This window comes from Kogia breviceps, chromosome 1, assembly GCF_026419965.1.
Source record: "Kogia breviceps isolate mKogBre1 chromosome 1, mKogBre1 haplotype 1, whole genome shotgun sequence".
NCBI lineage: Eukaryota > Metazoa > Chordata > Mammalia > Artiodactyla > Physeteridae > Kogia > Kogia breviceps.
Window position 1 is genome coordinate 90,704,687 of NC_081310.1, and position 26,193 is coordinate 90,730,879.

At 45.5% G+C, this 26,193-nt stretch overlaps 2 protein-coding genes across 4 annotated transcripts; both read left to right on the forward strand.

The window, feature by feature from the left end:
- The first annotated feature begins 50 nt into the window (after window positions 1-50).
- On the forward strand, window positions 51-19,310 carry UFC1 (ubiquitin-fold modifier conjugating enzyme 1). Of its 2 annotated transcripts, XM_059067520.2 has the most exons (8): window positions 51-226; window positions 363-443; window positions 15,426-15,560; window positions 17,349-17,416; window positions 17,654-17,717; window positions 18,243-18,319; window positions 18,572-18,662; window positions 18,866-19,310. In XM_059067520.2, exons 3-8 carry the CDS (start codon window positions 15,438-15,440, stop codon window positions 18,944-18,946), a joined length of 504 nt encoding a protein of 167 aa, XP_058923503.1. In that variant the 5' UTR covers window positions 51-226; window positions 363-443; window positions 15,426-15,437; the 3' UTR covers window positions 18,947-19,310. The 2 variants fall into 2 exon arrangements, with proteins under 2 accessions (XP_058923503.1, XP_058923496.1); XM_059067513.2 differs by lacking the exons at window positions 51-226; window positions 363-443 and having other exon boundaries at window positions 15,035-15,560.
- A 625-nt stretch (window positions 19,311-19,935) lies between these two features.
- USP21 (ubiquitin specific peptidase 21) lies at window positions 19,936-26,101 on the forward strand. Of its 2 annotated transcripts, XM_059067035.2 has the most exons (14): window positions 19,936-20,130; window positions 20,508-20,627; window positions 20,953-21,573; window positions 22,366-22,425; window positions 22,584-22,704; window positions 22,926-23,037; window positions 23,217-23,372; window positions 23,879-23,943; window positions 24,201-24,304; window positions 24,487-24,573; window positions 24,860-24,938; window positions 25,169-25,276; window positions 25,383-25,497; window positions 25,737-26,101. In XM_059067035.2, exons 3-14 carry the CDS (start codon window positions 20,974-20,976, stop codon window positions 25,825-25,827), a joined length of 1,698 nt encoding a protein of 565 aa, XP_058923018.1. In that variant the 5' UTR covers window positions 19,936-20,130; window positions 20,508-20,627; window positions 20,953-20,973; the 3' UTR covers window positions 25,828-26,101. The 2 variants fall into 2 exon arrangements, with proteins under 2 accessions (XP_058923018.1, XP_058923008.1); XM_059067025.2 differs by lacking the exon at window positions 20,508-20,627 and having other exon boundaries at window positions 19,939-20,130.
- The last annotated feature ends 92 nt before the right edge of the window (window positions 26,102-26,193 follow it).

Below are 26,193 nucleotides of genomic sequence, written 5' to 3' on the forward strand. Positions count from 1 at the left end.
TGACCTTTGCTCTGAGCTTCCTGGTAACCCGGACGTTCCGTAAACTTGGGTCCGGAACAGAAAGTGCTGCCTAGATGCCCTCTCGCATTTCACTTTTTGAGCGTTTGGTTTTTGAGCACCCACTTCCTGAAGGAAGTGTCGCCTGAGCTGAATACTGGACTGATGGGAATTGGGGTGGGGGGCTAGGTACCTTCTGGAGCTGCCAGCAGCCTGGTTTGGTTGAAAGGTAATAGATGAGTCCCGGAGGTTGGGAGGGGCCTGTTTACGCAAGGCCTTGTTAATTAGTTTACTGTATCCTAAGGGTGATGAATAGGTTTTGAAGAGTCTTAGCAGAGGTGTGAACAAATATATTTGCGTTTTAGAAAGATCACTGGTTGCAGTGAGGAAAATGAATTGGAGGTCGTGAAGTTGGAGGCAAGAACAATTGGGAAGCTCTTACCCTGGTTAGAGACTACAGCGGTCTGTCCTCTAGAAGGGGGGAGTGCAGATGGGGAAAAATTGATCGGAAATGGGTATGAGGCTGAGGGAGAATCCAAGGTATTTCCCAGTGTTCTGGCTTGGGCACCTGGGGAATAATGCCATTTTCATTGTTGTTTGGGGTGGGGGAAGAGTGAGTTTTAGGTGCCTGTGGGATATCCATTAGATAATAGAATATTAGATAAGGTGGGTTGGGAGTCCAAAAGGAAAGTTTGGGGGGCGGGGGGGCGCCCTAGATTGTGAATATAGAAGGTTGTTGAAGCCATGGAAGTGACTAAAATGGCCTAGAAAGAGGAATTTGAGATGACATGAGGGAAGAGAGAGGAAAAGAGGACATTGAAAAGGAAAGGAAAGAAGAAACCAGGAGAGAAGTATCAAGGAAACTGGTCAGTGTCAAACATAATAGATCAGGTAAGATGTGGACTAAAATGTGTCCATTGGATTTTGCAACAAGTAAGTCTTTTAGTAATTTTGGAGAAAGCTGTTTCAGAGATACAGTGGGGGTAGAAACAACATTGAGGTAAATTGAGTGACTGGAAAGACACAGTGTGTAAAGAATTTCTTCACGGTGTTGACGGTAGAAAGAGGCTAGCAGTCGGGTATAGCATAAGGGAGAATTACAAAGAAAGGGAAGGAGTTTTAGATATCTGTGGGACAGCCAGATGGAGATGTCCAAATGGCAGGTGAAGGTACAAATCTAACACATGGGAGAAAATTATAGTAAATGGAAAAAAAGCAAGTGCAGAAGAATACTTACATATTTACACAAGCGTTAAAAAATTAACTATGAAGAGTGGGCCTGGGAGGGATGAAACTTATGCTTTTTATTTTAGATTCATCTTTACTGTTTGAATTTGTTTTACTGTGTACATAACATATTACTTCTATAGAAAGCTGCTTTTTAAAAACTCCAATGATGTGTAGGTCAGAATTTCGGGATCATGAACATTTCAGTGGTAGTTGAAGCCATAGATTTGGATAAGCTCCCCAGAGAACAGCAGAGGGCTAAGAAGAGTGCCTTGGTGAATTCTAACATTTAAGGCACAAGTAGGAGAACCCTTGGAGAATCTTTGAAAAGGAACAACCAGTGAGGAAGAAAAACACTGGATCCTAATTGTCACAGAATCAGAAGGAAGAGAGTGTTTCAAGAGAATGGAAGTTATTAAAAGTGTCAGATGTCCCCAGAAAGGCAGCTAACAAGAAAGGTTAAAAACTAGCTCCAGACTCAGGTTTGCTGGGAACTTGGCATAAAGGTCAAATCCAGATCTTGAACCGTCACCAAATATCACGTGGAATTCAACCCCCATGCTGTTCCATCCTTATACGTCATGGTTGCCAGTCCCAGTTTTTCAGTGGTTCTTGAAGTCAACACCAGCCAGTTCTGGCACCAATATTTCCACAGTCAAGAATGCTTCCTCTCCCATTCTTCACTATGGCTCTTAAGCTGCCAGCAAGAAAAACTTGTGTTGCCAGAAATGGTAAAGTTAAGGAATCGAAAGTAGGAGTAGGGACTTCCCTGGTCGTCCAGTGGTAAAGAATCCGCCTTCCAACGCAGGGGACATGGGCTCAGTCCCTGGTTGGGGAACTAAGATTCCCACATGCTGTGGGTCAGCTAAGCTTGCACGCCTCAACTAGAGAGCCTGCATGCTGCACACTACAGAGTCCGTCCGTGTGCTCTGGAGCCTGCATGCCACAAATACAGAGAGAAAACGCGTATGCCACAACTAGAGAGAAGCCCATGTGCACTGCAATGAAAGATCCCATATGCCACAACGAAGACCTGACACAGCCAAAAAATAAAAAATAATAAATTAATTTTTTTAAAAAAAGAAAGTAGGGGGCTTCCCTGGTGGCGCAGTGGTTGAGAATCCGCCTGCCATGCAGGGGACACGGGTTCGAGCCCTGGTCTGGGAAGATCCCACATGCCACGGAGCAACTGGGCCCGTGAGCCACAATTACTGAGCCTGCGCGTCTGAAGCCTGTGCTCTGCAACAAGAGAGGCCGCGACAGTGGGAGGCCCGTGCACCGCGATGAAAAGTGGCCCCCGCTTGCCACAACTAGAGAACCCTCGCACAGAAATGAAGACCCAACACAGCCATAAATAAATAAATAATTAAAAAAAAAAAAAAGTAGGAGTATAAGTTGGAGTTGAGAAGGTCAAAAACTAGCTAATGATCACATGGATTTTCCTAAAACCACCCAGATAGGAAGAGTTGGCACAGAGAGGTTATGTAATGGGCACTGGAGTTCTCAGTAAGCTTGAGGGATAAAGGGTACTAGAGCCAGATGGCATAAGCTTAAAGAAGGAAGAGTTTTTACAAGAGGATGAAAGCACAATCATCTGAAAGTAGCAGTGGATTGCAAAGAGAAGGATGATACCCTGTCACCCTTTCCTACAGGAGTGGAAGAATGAACAACCTCTACTTTACACGGTTGAAGGGAAGAGATATCCATTAGAAAAAGAGAGAGGGGCTTCCCTGGTGGCGCAGTGGTTGAGGGTCCGCCTGCCGATGCAGGGGACACGGGTTCGTGCCCCGGTCCGGGAAGATCCCACATGCCGCGGAGCGGCTGGGCCCGTGAGCCATACCCGCTGAGCCTCCGCGTCCGGAGCCTGTGCTCCGCAGCGGGAGAGGCCACAGCAGTGAGGGGCCCGCGTACTGCAAAAAAAAGAAAAAAAAGAAAAAGCCAGAAATGTCTACTCCTGCTTCACCACCACCCCATACTGGAGCTCTGTTCTTTTGTAAACAACCCCCCCTATATTCTCATTTTCTTCACAGATTACTCCGTAACTTTTCCTAGTGGACAAATCATCAGGACAGAGGTAGCTAGCTGTGATATATGGAAGGGGGATGTGCCCCACCCACATAAGCCCACAAAATAGGCAGACGCAGGCACTACTTCTTAAAATAGAATCATGTTCTCTCCCTACCCATATCCGGAAGTGGTTTGATACCTAGCAATCTTGACATCATGGTAGTAATTCCTTTCCATGAGCCCGTCTTCTAAACTTAACCCAGCCCCATTTAGAAGATTAGAGAGGAGAGTCCATGCTGAGGACTGCCTTCTCTAATAGTATGATGTCCTATCTGCTCATTGCAGCCTCTGGGGAAAAGATAGATAGCCTTCTTCACTCAGAATGGAAAGCTAAAAGAAGGACTGGGATTTTTCTTCATTAGGCCTTCAAAGTAATCCCTCTTCCTCTATAGGACTGGAAGGACCTAATCCTTTTCCCTGGGGCCAAACCTTAACTAAATTTTACAAATTCCAGACATTGGGACAGTTGCCTGGCCAGCTGTTCCTAAGTTAGTCCATTCATGACTGCATTTGTAGGCAAGTTTTCTGTTTGGGGGGCCTTGGAAATTCACTCTAAAACATGAAGCCTTTGGGAATTCCCTGGCAGTCCAGTGGTTAAGACTCCGTGCTTCAACTGCAGGGGGCACAGGTTTGATCCGTGGTCAGGGAACTAAGATCCCACATGCCACGCTGTGTGGCCAAAACAAAAGACAGACAGACAAAAAACATGAAGCCTTGAGATATAATAGGTGCTGAAGAGATCATAATGCCAATAAAGAGAGCTGAGCAGATTTCCTGAGGTGAAATGGGATAAATATTAACTAAACCAAGGAGACGGGCACTCTCATGCCCAGCACTGAGAAAAAATATTTCAAACACTAAGATTTTTTGGTAGTTGTAGCTAAGCAGCTGTTCCCCTTTGGCTTAAACTGTACATCATCTCCGTAGTTAAAGCAAAAACTTCATCTCTTGCCTGATGTTCTTTTTCCATGAGAAAAAGAACTCCTTACTTCAACTAAAAACTCGAGAAAACTCTCAGAAGATTGAGAACCCTATGTAGGATTCTCCTGTTCCTCCGCCTTTCATGTCCCTTCCTTTATATCAGTTCGTCTCTTCCTTGGAGCTTCATCTGAGATATAACATCCCTCCAGCTTTCAAAGATGGGCCCCTCCAACTGGACCCTGAATCCCATTCTTTTCTGCTTCTCAATACACTCTATTCCCACAATTATCTCTTCCTTCACTAGAATCATTAAACTGACATCCTTCAGCTACCTTTCACATGCTCCCATTTCCAGAATGTCCTGCACTTCATTCTCAATTCACTCTAATTTTCAGTCATTAGAAACGCCTTTTTTTTTTTCCTGTACTTAGAAAAATCTCTTTGTTACTTCCATTTATTGGTCCTATTTTTTCCCTCTGGATCAACACATCAGAGCTAAATGTCAGCCCTTCAGATAGCTACTATGTCCCTACTAAATATTTTTTTTCCCAGTCAATGGTACTACCAATTCAAATTATAGTAGATCTCTTATCTTTTTTATCTTTTTTTATGGTATGTGGGCCTCTCCCTGCTGTGGCCTCTCCCGTTGCAGGGCACAGGCGCCGGATGCGCAGGCTCAGCGGCCATGGCTCACGGGCCCAGCCGCTCCGCGGTATGTGGGATCTTCCCGGACCGGGGCACGAACCCGTGTCCCCTGCATCGGCAGGCGGATTCTCAACCACTGCGCCACCAGGGAAGCCCTCTCTTATCTTTTTTAATCTGAATACGCTATTGAGGCTGCTTCTCCCAGTCCATGCTGTTCCCCAGCTCTACCAGCATTAAAATCTTTTTAAACCAGACATTCCCGTAAAGAATTCTATACCATGTTAGCAACCTATTGTCACAAGTATCCTCTTGACTCTTCCAGGCCTACTCTGATCCCTATGTCCCTGCCTGGGCTTTCCTCTTGAACTTTATCCTACAATGACTTGCTGACCTGACAGTCCTCTCTAGGTCTTAGTTTCCCATTAACTCCAAGCTGCTCTAGCTACTCATTTTCACCCAAGCATCATACTTGCTCCTAATTTCAGTTGTACTTCAAACCTAGCTGTAAGCCCTTAGCTAGAACTCCAGTGTCTGCTGGCTCCTGAATAGAAGGGTAGGGACCACAATCAGTCACTGAATCCTAATGATCTGCTGTCCAAAATTTTCCTTAACCTGTTCCCTTCATTTGCCAGCTCTGACCCTCACTAATATGACTTTGGGCAAGTTCCTTCTCTGAGCTTGTTTTCTCATCTGTAAAAAGGGCAAATATAAAATAACATTCATGTCATAGGTCCCTGTTTTAATGATTATATTAAATAATATATGTGCAGTGTCAACACAGGGCCTAGCTCATTGTAAACAGTGGATAAATGTTACCTAATATTTATATATAACAATTTTCACCAGGTTTCAGAAATTCAGGTTCTTGGTTAATGCTCTCTGCTGCCCCCATGGGGATGATTTTTCCAAGTCATTGGTTATCCCACAGGCAGGCCATCACAAAAAACAGCCCTGTCTTACCAACCCCACCAGCTAATTAGAGAATTAATTCTCTTTGGTTGGTTTTTCAGTCAAATAAAAATGATTCTATATTCTAGAAAATTCACTATCTATTTCAAAGAACATATCAGGAAACTGTTTTCCTGAAGTCGAGATGTACTGTCTCTATGATGTTCTAGTCTGTTAATCTAGTAACACTGACAAGGAAAGTCATTCAGTCATTTACTTAATAAATATACGTTAGGCATTTACGAATGTCAAGTACTGTGATAGGCATATAGGATAGGATACACAGTGGTGAACAAAACAGACATGGTCCAGGTCTTCATGGAGTTTACAGTTTACATGGGTAGACTGACACTAAGGAAAGAAAATAGCAAATATATCATTTTAAATTGAGATAGGTGCTATGAAGGAAAAGAACAGAATGCTGTGACAGAAAAATGATCAGGGAAAGCTCTCTCTGAGGAGGTGACATGGAAGCTGAGACCCAAAGGACCCAAAGGAGCCAGACTTCTTGAAGAAAAGGGAGGAGGACTTCCCTGGTGGCGCAGTGGTTGAGAGTCCCCCTGCCAATGCAGGGGACACAGGTTCGTGCCCCGGTCCGGGAAGATCCCACATGCTGCAGAGCGGCTGGGCCCGTGAGCCATGGCCGCTGAGCCTGCACGTCTAGAGCCTGTGCTCCGCAACAGGAGAGGCCACAACAGTGAGAGGCCCGCATACCTCAAAAAAAAAAAAAAAAAAGAGGAATATTCCAGGCTGAGAGGATTCCTGCTAAAGGCCCAAAGGCAAGGAAGAGCCAACACCTTGGGAGACTGAATCACATCGCCATGAACCACTGTAGGCATCTGGGGATCGCTGCTTTCTTTTCTATTCAAAAATACACTTTAATAACTTCTACAGTTTTACTAAGAATCAATAGTCTTAGTTTTTTAATTTCCAGAATTCACCATCTAGAATGTCCCTCTTTGAAAATGTGGACACTTGCTATGTTGTGTATTCCTCAGATGACCTAGACAGAAAACAATTTCACTTACAAATATTTCTGATTTCTAGAATACCATGTGTCCAGGCCCTGAACTCATTTAAAATGCTAAGAATACTGTTACCATTTTAGCTAATCATTAATGAACTTATAACTAACAAAAAGACTTTTCATAACTCATTTTACCTCATTTCTTAATGTTTTCTTCCAAGCTTTAGCTATTTATAAACATTTTATATAGCTAAAATAATGTAATTATCATTATTGCAGATGATAGCTTATTTACATAGATATAATCATGAGAATCAACTTTAAAATTATTACATATAATAGAATTTAGTAAAGTGGTGGTTGGGAGGGGAAGTAACATGTAGAAATAAATATCCCTTATATATAAACAATAAGTTAAAGGTATAATCAAAAAAAGACCCAATAGTGACAAGTCAGATAAAATGCCTAGGAATAATTAACAAGAATGAGCAAGATCTGTAAGAAGGAGAAAAAAAATTTTTTTCCCTGTGCCACATGGCTTGCAGGATCTTAGTTCCCTGACCAGGCATTGAACTTGTGTCCTTGGCAGTGAAAGCACAGACCTCTAACCACTAGACTGCGAGGGAATTCCCAGTATGAATGAAATTTTAAAATGCTACCCACGGGTGGTGCAGTGGTTAAGAATCCTCCTGCCAGTGCAGGGGACACGGGTTTGAGCCCTGGGCCAGGAAGATCCCACATGCCATGGAGCAACTAAGCCCGTGTGCCACAAGTACTGAAGCCCATGTGCCTAGAGCCCCCAGGCTCCGCAACAAAAGTAGCCACCACAATGAGAAGTCCGTGCACCGCAGCGAAGAGTAGCCCACGCTATCAGCAACTAGAAAAAGCCTACGCACAGCAATGAAGACCCAATGCAGCAAAACTAAATAAATAAATGTATAAATAAAATAAAATAAAACGCTACCCACATAAAAGAGAACTTGATCAAACAGAAAATAATATCATGCTCTTGGATAGACCCAAATACGTGAGGAAATTTTGTATTGATAAAGGTGTCACCTTAGATCAGTGGAAAGATTATACATACCCTTTAAAATTACTATCTAAAACGTAATGGAACGGTGCAGGGACTTCCCTGGTGGTGCAGTGGTTAAGAATCCGCCTGCCCATGCAGGGGACATGGGTTCAAGCCCTGGTCCGGGAAGATCCCAAATGCTATGGAGCGACAACTACTGAGCCCACGTGCCACAACTACCGAAGTCCGCGCGCCTAGAGCACGTGCTCCACAACAAGAGAAGCCACCACAATGAGAAGCCCACACATCACAACAAAGAGTAGCCCCAACTCGCCGCAACTAGAGAAAGCCCACATGCAGCAACAAAGACCCAATGCAGCCAAAAATTAATTAATTAATTTAAACATTTTTATTAAAAAATAAATAAAACATAATGGTTCAAAAAGGTTGAAAGTAAAAGAATTGGAAAAGATATACTGTGCAAATATAAACCAAAAGGAAATTATATGATAACAGATACAGTAGACTTGAAAGCAAAAGCGTTACTAGAAATAAACAAGGGCACTTCATATCAACAAGTCCAATTTACCAGGAAGTTTTAAATTTGTGTGCACTTAACTTCAAATTATATAGAGCAACAGAGCTACAAGGAAAAAAATAGACAAATTCACTATCATAATAGGAGATTTAACGTACTGCTGTCATCCACTGATAGAGGATACCTCTTTCAGAACCAGTAGACCCCCCCAAAAAAAAAATTAGTAAGGATATAAAAAACTTAAATAACATGAGCAGCAAATTTGATTCAACAAGCAGATATATAGTCACTGTACTCCAAAACTTTAAATTACAAATTATTTTCAAGCACACTTGGAACATTTTAAAAACTGACCATATTGTGCTATAAGGCAAATTTTAACAAATTTCAAAGTATTAAAATTATACAAAGTGTGTTTCTTGACTTGTAGTTAAGCTACAAATCAGTAACAAAAAAGTAACTAGAAGTTATGAAATACACTACTTCTAAGTAACCCCCCAAAAAATCACAATTGGAGTTAGAAAATAATTTGAACTGAATGATAATAAAAATATTACATACCAAAACTTAGATGTGACTAAAGCTGTGCTTACAGGAAAATGTATAGTCTTAAGTGCACATATTAGGAAAAAAGAAAAGCTGAAAGTTCATAAGCTTTGCATCCATTTCAAGAACCTATATAACACAAAACAACTATACTCCAGTAAAAATTAATTTTAAAAAAAGAACCTATATAACAGTAAATTAAACTCAAAGAAAGTAGAAGAAAGAAAATGTGCACATAGAGATGTCTGGAAGGACGTATACTTAAAATGATAGCAGTTTTTGTCTCTTGGGGTAGGATTTTGAATTAATTTTATTTTTCCGTATTGCTTAAATAAGCTGGAACAAACAAAGCCATTTTCATTTTAAGAGAAAAAGTACTAGAGGAAAACATGGGATAACTTTAAAAAAATAATATAGACTGCTGTGGTGACTCAACACCACAAGTTATAAGGAAAAAGACTGGTAGACTTGACCTCATGTATGAAAAATTTCCACATGGTTAAAAATACTATGAACAGGGCTTCCCTGGTGGCGCAGTGGTTGAGAGTGCGCCTGCCGATGCAAGGGACACGGGTTCGTGCCCCGTCCGGGAAGATCCCACATGCCGCGGAGCGGCTGGGCCCGTGAGCCATGGCCGCTAAGCCTGCGTGTCCGGAGCCTGTGCTCCGCAACGGGGGAGGCCACAACAGTGAGAGGCCTGCGTACCGGAAAAAAAAATATATATATATACTATGAACAAAAACAAAGAGATGACAAACTGGGAAAAATATTTACAACTCATCACAAACGGCTAATCTCTTTACTATATATATTTTTAAAACTCATACAAATCAGTAAGAAAAAAATGAGTGACAATTACAAAGGAGCAAAGGATATAAGAATTTACAGAAAAGGAAATACAAATGGATCCTAAACCTATGAAAAGATATTCAGCCTTACTCATAATAAGAGAAATGGACATTAAAATTGTCTTGAGGGCTTCCCTGGTGGCGCAGTGGTTCAGAGTCCCCCTGCCGATGCAGGGGACACGCGTTCGTGCCCCGGTCTGGGAGGATCCCACATGCCGCGGAGCAGCTGGGCCCGTGAGCCATGGCCGCTGAGCCTGCACGTCCGTAGCCTGTGCTCCGCAACGGGAGAGGCCACAACAGTGAGAGGCCCGCGTACCGGAAAAAAAAAAAAAAAAAAAAAAAAAAAAAAAAAATTGTCTTGAGATTCCATTTCAATCATGAAATTGGCAAAAACAACTCTGTTGTTAACATTGATTTTTTTTGGGGGGGGCAGTGGGGAAACTTGTCATTTCATATATTGCTAATAGTAATACAAATTGGTTTAATCTTCCTAGAGGCAAATTGGCAATATTTAACAAAATTTAAAATACACAAATCTTTTGAGGCAACAGTTCGATATCTAAGTATTTATTACATATGTACTAAATGATGAGTAGGCAAGGCTATTAACTGCAGCACTCTTCGTAATAGCAAAAGACAACCTAAATAAACATCCTGAGGGTCTTGTTGAATAAATTATAGTAGATCCATACAATGGGATGCATCTACAAAAGAAGAACGAGGGGGAGGGGGGAAGAATGAGGTAGTTTTGTATATATTAATATAGAACAGCCTCCAAAATATATTATTCAGTGAAAAAAGCAATGTGCAGAAATGTGAATAGTATGCTATGGTTTCTATAAAATGTTTTAAAATAATGTGTATGTGTGTACATATTGGTAAGTGCATAGAGTATATCTGGAAGGATATACAAAAAACTAGCTGGAGGGGAGAGGCCCCTGGGGAAGGGAACTAAGTAGCCAAGGAATGGGATAAGAGGGAGACAACGTTTCACTCTATATCCTTTTGTATCGTTTGAATTTTGAGCAGGTGTATGTATTACCTATTCAAAAGTAAATATTTTAAAACCACATCTATGTACAATTTTGTGTTCTGATTTTACACTTATTTTATAAATATTTCTCTATAGCATATTCCATATAGTTAATATAACATTAACAGTTTCTAGGAGCTTTCTTCCCTCTTCCGTTATAAATAATGATCTAGATATTTTGTGTCATTAATATAATACTATATTCCCTCATGCCTTCCTGCCTTACACATGTTCTTCTTTCTGCTTAGAATGCCATACTTACCCTGCTCTCTCCTTGCCCGCACATTCAATGTGCTCATCCTAAGAGTTCCAGTTCAAATACTAACAGCCTTACCTGATTCTCTCATGAATACTTACTCAGACAGTACTTTGTATACCTCCAGAATAGAGATTTTTTATTTTATGGTAATTGACTGCTTATTAGTTTTTCCTCCCCAAAGAATGCGTATTTTCATCTTTGTTAACCAAATCCTCTGACACTCCCAGCCCTTGCCAAGATCTTACTAGCTAATAGTTTGCAGTTAAACTCAAAGTCCACAGTTGCAAAATCTCTAGGGATGATACCAACACCTCAGAGGGTCCTGTGCACACATCAGCCCATTCCAGGGAGGGGGTTTGTTATCTCATTTATGTTCCTGCAGCTCTACTGTTTGTTCCTGCAATCTCTCTTTGTGTTTTCAGAAACACAGGTTCATTACTGATAGCCGTCTTCCCTTTTAGGGCCATGAATAGCCCCTGCCACCACCTCCACCCCCTCAGATCACTGGTGCTAATTTCACATTGGCCTGGAAATGGTAGAAAGCTGGTTAAGGATGTGATTTCTAGAGCCAGACTGTGCTTGGGCTTGAATTCCAATTCTACCATTTAGTGGCTGTGTGATATAGGGCTTTCTTTCATTGAACCTGACTGTTCCTCAGTTTCCTCAAATGTAAATGAGGCTAATAACAGTAACTATCTTAAGGTTGTTGCCAGAATTAAAGGATCTAATTTTTAAAAACGTTTAGGACAGTGCCTAGCACACAGTAAGCATTGTATAAATGTTAGTTTTTATCATTCTCTTTACCAAGTTCTCTAAGTGTGAAACTAATTCCCCACAGCATAACAGAGATCATGTTACAGTTTACAAGAATTCTTTGCTGAAGTCTCCAGAATAATTAAAGGCAATAACAAAGGAGAAAATTTTACAAAAGTGGCCACCCATCTACACTGATCCTCTATAACAGGAGTCCCCAACCTTTTTGGCACCAGGGACCGGGTTTCATGGAAGACGATTTTTCTACCGACCGGTGGGGGGGAGGGGGGAGGGAGGGGTTCAGGCGGCAATGCGAGCGATGGGGCGCGGCAGATGAAGCTTTGCTCACTCGCTGCTTACCTCCTGCTGTGCGGCCCCGTTCCTAACAGGCTGCGGACCGGTAACCAGTCCACGGCCCCAGGGGGCTGGGGACCCCTGCTCTATAGGGTGGCTCCCTCCCTGTAGTAGAACCAGAATTTCCCTCACCATTCTGAGTAATATTCCAGAATATCAGAGTCCAGACTAACCCCTTAAAGACCAGAAGGAGGAAACGTTTTAATTCCTTTCCTAATCCAAGGTTTATTTCCCTAACACAACATTTATTTCTCGTTTTGTCCCAGGAGCTACCTTTCTCCATAATGACTGACAATGGGATTTTCAACTACTTTCAGAGGCTCCCTCATGTACTCAACAGTACTATCCCATCAAATCCGTGGTCTGATGTTAGTGTATTTCCCAGAATTGAGTTTTCCAATCAATTTTGTCAGGTTCCTTTTTATAGCTGTTTTAGGACAATTTCCCATGAAGGCAAGGACTCTGCCTGCCTTGTGTACTACTGTTTTTCCAATGCCTGAATGTAGTATGAACTCCATAAACACTTGAATTGTGTATGAATGAACCCTTCCTTTGCAAAAAGATGAAGCTCAGGCTTACACACTCTTCTTTCAGTCTTCTCAACCTTAGCTTCCGATCTCTTGTGAGAATTACTTAAAGCAAGAATCAGCTAAATTGATAATTTAAAAAGAAACTTCTCTAAAATAAATACACTCTCCAGAGATGCAACTATGCTTACAATAGAGACAGCCGTCATGCATTATGATCTCTGCTTTACAAAGTGGTCTAATAAGGTGATTTTCAAAAAAAGAAAAGGTAAGATGCAGATTTAAAGCAACAGCTTGTCTGATGCTTACCTAACTCATCAAGATATTCCTTTATTTTAAAAATATTGATTAAGCACTTACTTTGTGCCAGGCATTACAGTATTAATTTATGAACAAGACCGACACACAGTCTCTACTGTGAGCTTACAGTGTTTCAAGACAATTAAACAATAAAGTGTGATGTGTTGTTACCATAGAGGAAGTATTCTAAGGCTAGAGGTCTTCTGCCTGCACTTGAACAAGAGCAGCTCTGCACTGATCATTTTTATATTTTGAGATTCCAAATGAGATTTTTTGTTGTTGTTAACCTGGCTCCAGTATTACAAAAAAGTTTGAAAATTACTGCTATTTATTTATTTATTTCAATTATTTATTTGTGACTGCATCGGGTCTTTGTTGCTGTGCGCGGGCTTTCTCTAGTTGCGGCGAGCGGGGGCTACTCTTTGTTGCAGTGCGTGGGCATCTCATTGCAGTGTCTTCTCGTTGCGGAGCATGGGCTCTAGGCACGCAGGCTTCAGTAGTTGTGGCACGTGGGCTCAGTAGTTGTGGCTCACGGGCTCTAGAGCACAGGCTCAGTAGTTGTGGCACATGGGCTCAGTAGTTGTGGCTCACAGGCTTAGTTGCTCCACAGCATGTGGGGTCTTCCCGGACCAGGGCTTGAACCTGTGTCTACTGCATTGGCAGGCGGATTCTTAACCACTTAGCCACCAGGGAAGCCCTGCCATATATTTAATGTGAATTTCATCCTGAAAATCTATTATGTGAATGAATGAAGAGACACTGCATATATAGTTAAAATCACCCTATAAGCATTACTATCCTCCTTTTATAGGTGAGAAAATGCAGTTTACAGAGTAACTCTCCAAAGTCTTTTTCCCCTCCAGTTTTATTGAGGAATAGTTGACAAATATAATTGTATAAAGTGATGGTTTGATATACGTCTACATATAAATCAGATACATGTGATAGTTTTATATATATATATATATATATATATATATATATATATATATATATATATATATATATAGGAATGGTTACCAAGATCAATATCCACATCCATCACTTCACATAGTTTACACGTGTGGTTAAGAATGCTTAAGATCTACTCTCAGCAACTTTCAAACATATGATACCATTTTATTAATTATAGTCACCATGCTGTACATTAAATCCTCAGAATTTATTCTTTTTATAACTGAGAGTTCGTATCCTTTGACCTACGTTTCCCCATTTCTCTCTCCTCCGTCTCTAAAGTCTTATGACAATTAAATTGCAAGCCTCATTCCGAATCTCTGCACTCTACCACACCACAGAGCCTACACCCTAAATGGAATAAATCTTTATTTCTCTAGGAGAAAGAACTCTAGTGAGATATTACAAGCTTTGACTTACCCTTATCCAATATCCAATATTTCAAAGAAAGAAATATATAGTATGCAAATAAAAGACAAAAACCACATCATCATCTCAGTGAATAAAGAAAAAGCATTTGGGAAAAAAATCCATATCCATTCATGATAAAAAACCTTCAACACTAGGAAGAGAAGGTAACTTCCTTAACTTGATAAAGGGCATGGAAGAGACAATGCTTTCCCCCCTAAAATCAGAACAAGACAAGGTTGTCTGCTATCAACACTGTACTGGAGTTTTCAGCCATTAGAAATTAAAGTTGTAGATAGACAATAGAATTTGATGATTAATGGGATATGATCCAAAATTACTGCCATGGGTTGGAACGATTAACACTGCAAACAAGATATGTAAGTTAAGGCCAAAAATAATGTGCTTAGGTTTAAAAACCAACTGGAAGATACAAATTTTGCAAAAGGATTACTGGGTACCTACTGTGTGCCATGCACTAGAGATAAGAGACATGATTCCTTCCTAGATGAGTTCATTCCAGACCCAAAAATGCCTAGGCTACACTAAGACAAGTCTTCCCGTGACCTCTAAACTCCTTTAGCATTTATTAAGAATTCTCTAATTCAATTGTGTTAACTGTTCAGGGCTGAGACCGCATATACTTTGATTCTCCGCGGTTCCCAATAATTCTCAGGAGTTTACTACCCTCCTAATGGATCACTGCATTGGCCCCCCGCTATCTCAGCTGAACTACAAGGAAGTTAAAGAAGTTTATTCGAAGCCGAAACATGTGACTCGCGCGTTTTAGGATGACAGCGCCTAGAACTGCCTGAAACTGTAACTCTTCAAGTGTCCGGAAGCGTTTTCTGAGATTACGTCTCTGAGCATGAGCGGAAGTCACCCTTTGAGCAATCTGCGGTTTAATTATATTCAGGACAGAGCCATCCGTTTCCATTCTTTTCTTCTCGTTGCACCCATAAGCAAGTGATCAGGTGACAATTTCTCTTCGTTACTATAAAATAAAGATCGTATTCAAAGAAGTTTCAAGGCAGCCCAACGCCCCATCGTCCAGTAGTAAAGATGGAGGCGCCCTGAATGTAAACTACAGGTAATACCACTTCCGTGTTTCTCTTGAGCCCTGGTCCAAGATGGCGGATGAGGCCACCCGGCGTGTTGTGTCTGAGATCCCAGTGCTGAAGACCAATGCCGGACCTCGAGATCGGGAGTTGTGGGTGCAGAGACTCAAGGAGGAATATCAGTCTCTTATCCGGGTCAGTTGTGCTTCTACTGCCAAGCGCGTCGCAAAAGGGTTGCGGGTAATCAGGTGTCCTTCGGAATAGGCTCCGTGTGGAAGCCGCTTCCGGTTTTAAAGTTTAACTTTACGAATTCATAGATATTGGACGACTGCGGGGCTGGGGGACTTAAGGAGGTGCGGTGGGGAGGAGGTGCTTCCTAAGAGACTCAGGTCGGAGTCACGGTGGGGCCAGACTTTCTGACTGAAAGCAGCAGTTATTTGGGGGATATACCGCCCCGGAGGATGACGTGTCCTGGCCCCAGGTGATTGCTCTCCTGGATGTAGGGGAGGTGGTCAAAAGGAATTCCTGGAGCCCTAAGTCCCGGTCCGCGTCTCTCCGCTCCCTCTTTCACTTGTCCTGAGGGAGGAATACACGTTAGAGCTAAAAATTCAAGTAGATATTAGTTGCAGAGAGACAAGGAGCTGAGCTTAGGTTTAGGAACGAGCCATCTTCTGAGCTAATCTCCCTTCTGTGGAAGGAGAAGAAAATTTGACTTTCTTGCGGTGGTCTCTGTTTCAAAGGCTAGCAGCTTTCCTGATGCATGTATTCATTCACCAAAAAAAAATTTATTGTATACCAAGTACCTAGGAAGGGCATCCAAAGCCGAATAAAGTTGAGCCTACGGAGGTGGACAGAAACATATCATGATAATACATTATGTGGAGAAACAGGGAGAAGAAGTCTGAGAAGTTGCTAAGATGTTTTGAAGCAGGAGGTGAGATACCGAAATCCAGTTTGGGTCTGGTCAGGGAAGGCTTCCTAGAAGAGGCAATGCTTGAGCTGAGGCGTAAAGGGTGAACATAAGTTAGCCTGATAAAACATGAAGGTAAGAGAAGAACATTCAAGGCAAAAGGAACAGCATGAACAGTCATAGAAGCTAGAAACACCATGACATATACGAAGAAACACAAGTAGATCAGAGTTGTTAGAGCATCAAAGTGTGGCAGGGAGTGGTAGATAAGGCTTGACAAATAGATTTGAGCACTTGAATTTTATCTTGGAGGCATTGGGATACCTTTAAAGGATGTTAAGCAGAGGAGTAACATGATGAAATTTGGGTTTAGATCAATCACTGGCAGTAGAGAGGAAAATAGAATTGACAGGGATAAGACTGAAGTTAGGAGGCTGTCATTAATCCAGGCAAAAGAAAGATGATGATCTAAACTTGGGAGTTATGGTGAAGATAGAGAGGAGAGGTAGATTTAAAGAATATTCAGAAGGTAAAAGTCAGCAGGACATTGTAAAAGATTGGTTTGTAGAGTAAAGGAGAAGGAGGGTCAAGGATGATTCCCAGGTTTTGTGGGGTTTTTTTGCGGTACGCGGGCCTCTCACTGCTGTGGCTTCTCCCGTTGCCATGTGGGATCTTCCCGGACCGGGGCACGAACCCCCGTCCCCTGCATCGGCAGGCGGATTCTCAACCACTGCACCACCAGGGAAGCTCCCGATTCCCAGGTTTTTGGCTTGGGTGTCTGAATGCTAATACTGCCAACTGAGATTGGTGCAGTGGAGAAACAAGTCTGAAAGACTAGAGAGAAACTCAGACTGCCAAGTTTGAGGTACCTGTGGAATGAAGGTAGAAATTTCAATACAGTTGGATAATGGAGTTGAAGCTTTGAGAAAAGCTCTAGATTAAAGATAAAGATTTAAAAGTCATCAGCATATGGGTGCTTAAGAGAGGAAGTAATCACACACTTTTCTTTTGAGGGAAGGGGGACTGCCCTTGACCTCAACACCCCCCTCAAAGACCTCATTCTCTACTTTTAGTACGTGGAGAACAACAAGAATGCAGACAATGATTGGTTCCGACTGGAGTCCAACAAGGAAGGGACTCGGTAGGCAGACCCTCTTGGGAGGTGTGAGGGTGGGGATGTCACATAGCTTGAGCATTTTGGTGTCCCAGAGCCCACTGCCAGGCCTTTCCTGCCCCTTTCTGGTCTCCACTCCCACAACTCCAGAGTTCCCCAGTTCCCAACCCACGAGTCTCCCAGGCTGGTCATCTAAGCCAAGAAGATGTCATCTGAGTATTAGAAGAATGGGAAAATTGCACTGAGGTTTGGTCTATGTTACAGGTGGTTTGGAAAATGCTGGTACATCCATGACCTCCTCAAATATGAGTTTGACATCGAGTTTGATGTGAGTATGATGGAGTGGGAATTGTGGAGGTTAGTAGAACAGGAGGGATTAGGTGATTGTTAACAAGCTAACCTTTCTTGGAGGGACCAAAGATAACTTTTTTTTTTCGGTACGCGGGCCTCTCACCGCTGTGGCCTCTCCCGTTGCGGAGCACAGGCTCCGGACGCGCAGGCTCCGGACGCGCAGGCTCAGCGGCCATGGCTCACGGGCCCAGCCGCTCCTTGGCATGTGGGATCCTCCCGGACCGGGGCACGAACCCGCGTCCCCTGTATCGGCAGGCGGACTCTCACCCACTGCGCCACCAGGGAAGCCCTAAAGATAACTTTTTAAATGGGAGGGAAAAGCTGAGGTTTGAAACAAGTATAGGTTATAGTTACTCATTTCCATGTCCGGAATCCTGGTGTGTGACTGCTGCTTGATGAGTTTATAGAACATTTCAGTTCAACCAAAAAAATGTGTATATCTGATTAGATTAGTTCCTTTCTATTCTGATTCTGTTTTATTAAAGCTTTATAATTCTTCCAGATTCCTATCACATATCCCACTACTGCTCCAGAAATCGCAGTCCCTGAACTGGATGGAAAAACAGCAAAGATGTACAGGTAGGACTGAATAGGAGATGGGAAAAGGTCAAAGAAGGCCTTGGGGAAGAACTCTCTGAGGCAGGAGTTTTCCCAGAGTCTGCAGGCCTAGAGAGACTCCAGGTCTCCCTCTGCCAAGCCTGGGCAAAGCACTTAGCTGACCTTGTTCTCAATTCTGATCACCAGTAGTCTTCCTGTGCTCTCAAGAGCCTGCTGTGCTTTATGGTATACCTTGCATGTCAACACCTTCTGATCATCTTGTCCCTCTCATAGGGGTGGCAAAGTATGCCTGACTGATCACTTTAAGCCTTTGTGGGCCAGGAATGTGCCTAAGTTTGGACTAGCTCATCTCATGGCTCTGGGGGTAAGTTTGGAGTATTTGGTATATAAGGGGAGAAGGGGTTAGGTTCTGAGTGGTATAAGAAAAGTAACTGAGAGTAAACAAGGAATAACAGTGATTTCCTTTGGGCGTGTTCTCCTAGAATTATCTCTAGGAAGGAGCTTCTGATGGAATAAGAGGCATTGATTGGGTGGTAGTAATCTCACAGTGTCTCCCTTGTATTGCAGCTGGGTCCATGGCTGGCAGTGGAAATCCCCGATCTGATTCAGAAGGGAGTGATTCAGCATAAAGAGAAATGCAGCCAATGAAGGATCAATCCACTGAGGCAGGACAGAGGGACCTTCGATAGGCTATGTTCCTGTTTTCCTGTGCATCATTCTTTCTACTCATCTAACCACTTACCCCCACACCCCTACACCCATAATTGTTACTAAGTATCACTAGTTGCAGCAGACACTGCTGAAAACAACAACGGTATTGCTGCTGAATTTCTAAGTTGGGCTACACAGGAAGGAGAAAGACTAGGGCCTTGAAAAACCAAAAGGCAATTTATATCCCTTGTCCAGGTGGAGCAGTGTGAGGTCCTGGAGGGATAGGGCGTGACTGAAAGTGGGTACATAGTCTTTTTGGTTTCTGGAGATAACTAACCAATAAAAGCTTCTTCCTCCTGTGGCTGTGGTTCTCATTGGTGGCTGTTAATAGAGGGTGAGCAGGCTTAGGGTCAGCAGGCTAAGTAAGACCCAAGGCACATGTACAACTATACTAGTTCGGGAGGGAAGGGGAAATGGAGGATGCTCTGGTCTGGAGCTGGGGAATGAAAGGAAATCCTGACCGCTCTCCCTGCTGCTGAAATCTGCTTTTGTCCTTTAGCAGGGAGCCTACTGCTTTGGCCTGCAAGATGCTTGACGACTGGTTTTTCAGGGCCAGTATTCCCTGCCCTCCAGGGATCTTCCCAACCCTATGTGGATACTTCACTGGTCTGTGGGCTGGATCCCAGGCCCTGCATTCGCACCCCTGCTCCCTGGGAAGGATCTGTGCTGCAAGCCAGGGGGCCATACTACGATTGTCAGATCTATATCCTTTAGAGCCTCGGGGTGGGGCGATGGGACTCTACTTTAGGGACTTGCTTTGGAGCGATGGTTTAAAGACAATTCTTGCCAAAGCTGGGAACTGGCGGTCCTAAAGTTGGCTGTGTTTCCATGGTGTCGGCGGCGGAGCCGAGGGGGTGGGTTCACGCAAGCGCCGAGGAAGCCGGTGGGTGGAGTCTGAGTGTGGTTGCGCAGGCGCTCTGAGAGACAGTGAAGCCGGCGGCCGGTGGCCGGGCGGGACCAACAAAGATGGCGGCGGCCCCTGCGGTGGGAGAGATCTGGGTACTAGCTGCGGCTAAAGCTGCAGCCGGGCCCGCGGGGCCGCTGCACGAGGGTAGTAGGGGGTGTCCCTGAGCTGGGGCCTGGCCCCGGCTGGCCTCCCCCGCCGCCTCACCCGGGGACAGGTACGGTCCGGGGCGTTATGGCGTGGGGGTGCCGAGGGAAGACTATTCCAGACCCGAGAGATCGCCCACCCCAAAGGCAGAGACGCTGGGGGCCCGGCAGGCCTTCGAGAACTGGGCAGGAGGGACCAGCATCCATGGATCGTGTAGAATATGCCGCTGGACCCCGTAGCCAATCAGCAGCCTTGGCCTTTCTGCCCTCGAGGGGGGCGGACCCGGTTGAAACCTCCTGTGGTGGGAGATGTACAGAGATTAGGGGTCAGGGAGTTAGTTCGTCCTCCCTCCCTGCCACGGCGCCTGAGCCCCGACACCACTTTGGAGCTCAGAGGTGGGGGAGGGAGTGATTCGCAAGTAACCTTTTTAGTGTGCTTTATTTGCAGCCAGGAGGGGCAGGGGTTTGAGAATGGAATGCTGTCCTTGGGGCTGTTATACTTGGATCCACACCGCTATTTGACCAGAGGTCCCAAGTGACCCAGAGCACATTCCACTTGACTAGGCAGGTATGTGGGAACCTTCATGAGCACCTAGATTATAAAGACAGCCAAGATAGGAACTCTTTATCGTTGGCTTTCCAGTAAAGCAGTATTCTGAAGGAAGGGCGTGAGGAATGTAGAAAGAGTCAAAGCCCTGCCTGCTATCATTCATTAATTCATTTACTTATGGATACTAAGTGTTTACTTTGTACCAAACACTATACTAGGCACTGGGGATACAATGATTGATATGATAGACATGGTTCCTGCCCTCCATGCATGTAGCTAGTATGGCAGCGTAGGTTCCCACCTCCCTCCATATTCAAACGCTGATCGTCTCTTCTCCTCCCAGGTCCAGCCTGTGGTGTCCACAATGCCCCAGGCTTCTGAGCACCGCCTGGGACGGACCCGAGAGCCACCTTTTAATGTCCAGCCCCGAGTGGGATCCAAGCTACCATTTGCTCCCAGGGCCCGAAGCAAGGAGCGCCGAAACCCAGCCCCTGGGCCGAACCCTATGTTACGACCTCTGCCTCCTAGGCCAGGTCCCCCTGAGGAACGGCTCAAGAAACTGGAGTTGGGACGGGGACGGACCTCAGGCCCTCGTCCCAGAGGCCCGTTTCGGGCTGATCATGGAGTTCCCCTGCCTGGCTCACCACCCCCAACTGTGGCTCTGCCTCTCCCATCAAGGACCAACCTAGCCCGTTCCAAGTCTGTGAGCAGTGGGGACTTGCGTCCAATGGGGATTGCCTTGGGAGGGCACCGAGGCACTGGAGAGCTAGGGGCTGCACTGAGCCGCTTGGCTCTCCGGCCTGAGCCACCCACTTTGAGACGTAGCACCTCTCTCCGCCGCCTTGGGGGCTTTCCTGGGCCACCCACCTTGCTCAGCATACGGACAGAGCCCCCTACTTCCCATGGCTCCTTCCACGTGATATCTGCCCGGCCCTCTGAACCTTTCTACTCCAATGACAAGATGGTGAGGACTTGCCAGCACACGCCTTCCATGCCCATGTACCTCTATGCCTCCAGCTTTCTTGCCATCATATATGGCTTTCCTTTTCCCTTTTTGCCAAGTTCCTTTTTCACCTCCTTCATTTCAGTAGTTTGGACTCTCCTCTCCCTTATTTAAGGACCCTTAAGTCTCATAGACCCTTTCCAGGGTTGTTTGTGACTCCCCAGAATGGTGTGCCATTTTAGTCCCCAAGGAATAAACCATTTGGAATTCTTTGGGTCCCCAGGCCCTTACCTTCTCTTGCTGTACTTTCTCTCCTAGGATGCTGCCTAGGCCTAATTAATCTCTGGAGCTGAAGAGGGGCGGGTTCAGAACATCTGAGCTCATGTGGTTGCCCATTTCCCGAGCTAAGTGAGCTAGGCTGATTGCAGTTGGAGCCGTCAGGAGAGGGTGCAGGAAGGGGCCACGGGTGCAGGAGGGGGCCTTGGGGGTAGCAGGGTGGGGGTGGGGAGCAGCTGGGCAACCATGCCAGTGTTTGAGAAGTTGCCCCAGGAGCTGCATCGCCGGCTAACTGGGCAGAGGAGTAAGTGGGGAATAGGTGGGACAGCCATGGCTGAGTCCGTGGTAAACTCAGCTGTGATAGGCTTACTGCTCACGTCCATTGAGGTAGGGAGACCCTAATACCCAGTGACGGAAAAAGTGTAGAGTTTGGGGGTGAAGGATGGGGTGGGGAAGGCAGTGGGCAGCATGCTGTCGAAAGGTTAAAGTGCCAGGTGGGATATATGGGAACGTGCTGACTGTACCCTGACCTTCCAGGCTCATCACACACTGCTTCTGGGCTCTGGTCATGTTGGCCTCCGAAACCTGGGGAACACGGTGAGAGACATTCTCCTGTCTTTCCTAACAGGAATGTGAACTGGTATTGGGGGCAGGCATAGGGAGGGAAACTTGGGGAAGGACAGCACTGAAGTTCTCCTAAGGCTTCCTAGGCACTGGTCTGGGGAGGTAATGGCACTGTCTTTACTGCTCCCCAGTGCTTCCTGAATGCTGTGCTACAGTGTTTGAGCAGCACTCGGCCTCTTCGGGACTTCTGTCTGCGAAGGGACTTCCGGCAAGAGGTGCCTGGAGGGGGCCGAGCCCAAGAGCTCACTGAAGGTGGGGCAACAACTCCTGCTCCCTTCTTTCAAGTCCTCTTTTCCCCAAACCCTTGTAGGTCCATCTGCCAGTGCCAGTGGCCCTAACCCTGAAAGCTGGCAATTGTATCTTTTTCCCAGGGCCTGATTTCCTAGAGGTTGTTTTCCACCTTCTAAGCTTCCTCTTGCTTCCTTCTTCTAGTCATTAACCATTGTTTCCCTTCCCCACTCCCACCCTAATAGCCTTTGCAGATGTGATTGGTGCCCTGTGGCACCCTGACTCCTGTGAAGCTGTGAATCCTACTCGATTCCGAGCTGTCTTCCAGAAATACGTTCCCTCCTTCTCTGGATACAGGTGGGAGAGCTGGAGGGTATGGAATTTCTCTCTGGCCTTGTCTGGGGGTAGGGCCAAGCAGCATCATTCTGAGCCTTGAGACGCTCTTCATCCAGGAAGTGGGGACAGATGTCTGGGCAGGAGTTAGTGACTGTGGACTAGGCAGGGGTCAGCTGCCCATGTTCTTTGTCTGACTGCAGCCAGCAGGATGCCCAAGAGTTTCTGAAGCTCCTCATGGAGCGGCTACATCTCGAAATCAACCGACGAGGCCGCCGGGCTCCGCCAGTCCTGGCCAATAGTCCAGCTCCCTCCCAACCCCGCCGTGGAGGGACTCTGCTAGAAGAACCTGAGTTAAGGTAAGGTTGCTCCCCTCCTTCTTCTCCACAGTAGTTTATCAGCAGCATTCATCCTTCACAGAAGTGAGCTAGTCAAGATTGAGGATGTAGGGTCCAAGGAAATACTTAGCTCAGAAAATGGTTTGAGAAGCAGTGCAGAAGTAGGAAGAAGGCAGGAGGAGGAGGGAGGCTGAGGGGCACAGATGGAGGCAGAAGATAGTGCTATGGCTGTCACCATATTGACGGAGGAGGGGATAATTAATTTACAAGGTACCTAAGGGGTCTGAAGCCAGGTGGAGGAAGATGGCATGTTCTTCCCTTGTCCACATTCCTTTCTTTTCCTCTCACCTTGGATTTCCCCGGAAAGTCCTCTGAAGCTTTACTCCTTTGTCTCTTTCTTGAAATTTAGAGAAGGAGCTGGCGTATGGGTGGGGTACAGGGCTCTGTGGGTTATTTCAGTGGTGTTGGGGGTGCCCGGTGTCCCTGCTGTCTCATGGGTGCTCCCCACTTCCCTTGATCTGTCCTAGCGATGACGACCGAGCCAACCTAATGTGGAAGCGTTACCTGGAGCGAGAGGACAGCAAGATTGTGGGTATGGAACGAGACAAAATGATGGGGAAAGTTAGTGTGTGGGGGGGTGTGGGCTTGGGAGAAAAAAATCGATCCTATCCAGGGGTGTGGGAATAAGACTGGATGACGAAAATGTGGAGAAGTTGTGAGGAGTTTGTGAGGAGTGTCGGTGGTGGGAAAGGAAGGGTCAGGCAAATGGGTGGGAAGAGATGGGAATCCAAAGAAGCATCTCAGGCATCCCACAATGACTGTTTCTCCTGCCCCTTTGCTTCTGTCTAGACCTGTTTGTGGGCCAGTTGAAAAGTTGTCTCAAGTGCCAGGCCTGTGGGTATCGCTCCACGACCTTCGAGGTTTTTTGTGACCTGTCCCTGCCCATCCCCAAGGTGGGATTCCAGAAGATTCCAGGGGTGGATGGGACATGGGTTCTGTGACCCAACCCTACCCACCCCCAGTGTGGGAGGAAACCCTGTGGGTCTCTGGAGCACAAATGAAGCTTGGATTAATTGAGAAGAGTTGGAAAAGGAAATTCAGAACATGCTGACCCTTCACTCTCCTTTCCCCCCAGAAAGGATTTGCCGGGGGCAAGGTGTCTCTGCGGGATTGTTTCAGCCTTTTCACCAAGGAAGAAGAGCTAGAATCGGAGAATGCCCCAGTATGTGTGGGTTCACAAGGGATATAGTAAGGGTGGGAGACCTGGGGGGGCTCCATATAGGTAAAATGGGTTGCATGATGCCTTAGTATGAAGAATAATACTTACATGTCTGGGTTTCTGTAGGAGTTTCAGATATGTCCTGGGATTCCCAGGGCAAAGGGCAGTGGCCCAAAGGATACAGAAGTAATAGGGAGCATAGTAAATTTGTATGTGAGTCAGGGTGTCAGAAAAGCCAACTGAGGTGAGGAGCACGTTAACCTTATAATATTATTTGACATTTACTCAGGTGTGTGACCAATGTCGGCAGAAAACACGAAGTACCAAAAAGTTGACAGTACAAAGATTCCCCCGAATCCTCGTGCTCCATATCCTAATCTTCAAATTCTTATTTCTCCCATTCATTCTTTTTCCTCATTCCCCATGTTTGCAGAGGCTGGACATTTGGGAATTCAGTTTTCTTTAGGAAAAGCCTGCCACTCCACCTTTCCCTACCAAGCTCCCCATGTGTGTTCAGGGAGGGGAGTGGACAACATTCAATTCCTCAGCCCCCCTCAGAGGCCCTCTGCCTCCCAAATTCTCCTTAACCAGAGCTTAGATCTTAATCGATTTTCCGCCTCCCGAGGCTCCATCAAGAAAAGTTCAGTAGGTGTAGACTTCCCGCTGCAGCGACTGAGCCTAGGGGACTTTGCCAGTGACAAAGCCGGTGAGTCTTGTAGGGAAGGTCCTGAGGAGCTCCCATGAAGGGGAGGGAGAGAGTGGGAGTGGGGCACAGCTCTGACTATAGAATTTGGTCATCTCTAACCCTGAAGGAAGCCCCGTATATCAGCTGTATGCTCTTTGCAACCACTCGGGCAGTGTCCACTATGGCCACTACACAGCCCTGTGCCGGTGCCAGACTGGTTGGCATGTCTACAATGACTCTCGGTGAGAATAGCCTCCTATTCAATTCCTGCCCCATTCCCGCTGCAGCCCTGACACCTTTCCCTAATACGAAGCCCCAGGAGAGCACAGTGCCTGGTAAAAGGTGGGCGGTGGGTGGGTGTGTGTGGGGGTATGGGGGCGTCTTTCCTGATCACTACCGGGATGCTGTGAGGTTGATCGTGTGGAGAGGGGGGAATATGCAGGAATGATCACACCTCTTTCCCCATCTCCCTTCTTCCTAGTGTCTCCCCTGTCAGTGAAAACCAGGTGGCATCCAGTGAGGGCTACGTGCTGTTCTACCAGCTGATGCAGGAGCCACCCCGGTGCCTGTGACATCCCCTTTAAGCCCTGGCACCTGTGAAACCCTTTCAACACCCTCAAGCCCCCAGGCTCCCCATTTACCTCAGAGACGTCTATTTTTGTGTCTTTTTAATCGGGGAGGGGGGAGGGGGTGGTTGTACCTCCCATTATTTTTTTTATTAAAAAATACCCTTCCACCTGGAGGCTCCCTTGTCTCCCAGCCCCGTGTACAGAGCTCCCCAGGCCCCTGCCCGTGTACAGCCCCCAGACCCTCTCAGTCTCACTTTTTTTTGTGAATAAATTTATTAAGAAAAAAATGATGTCCTTATTTGTATTTGTGCTTAAGGGGAGGTGGAGATAACAGAACTAGGCCGAATTGGAGTCTTCCTGGGACTCAGT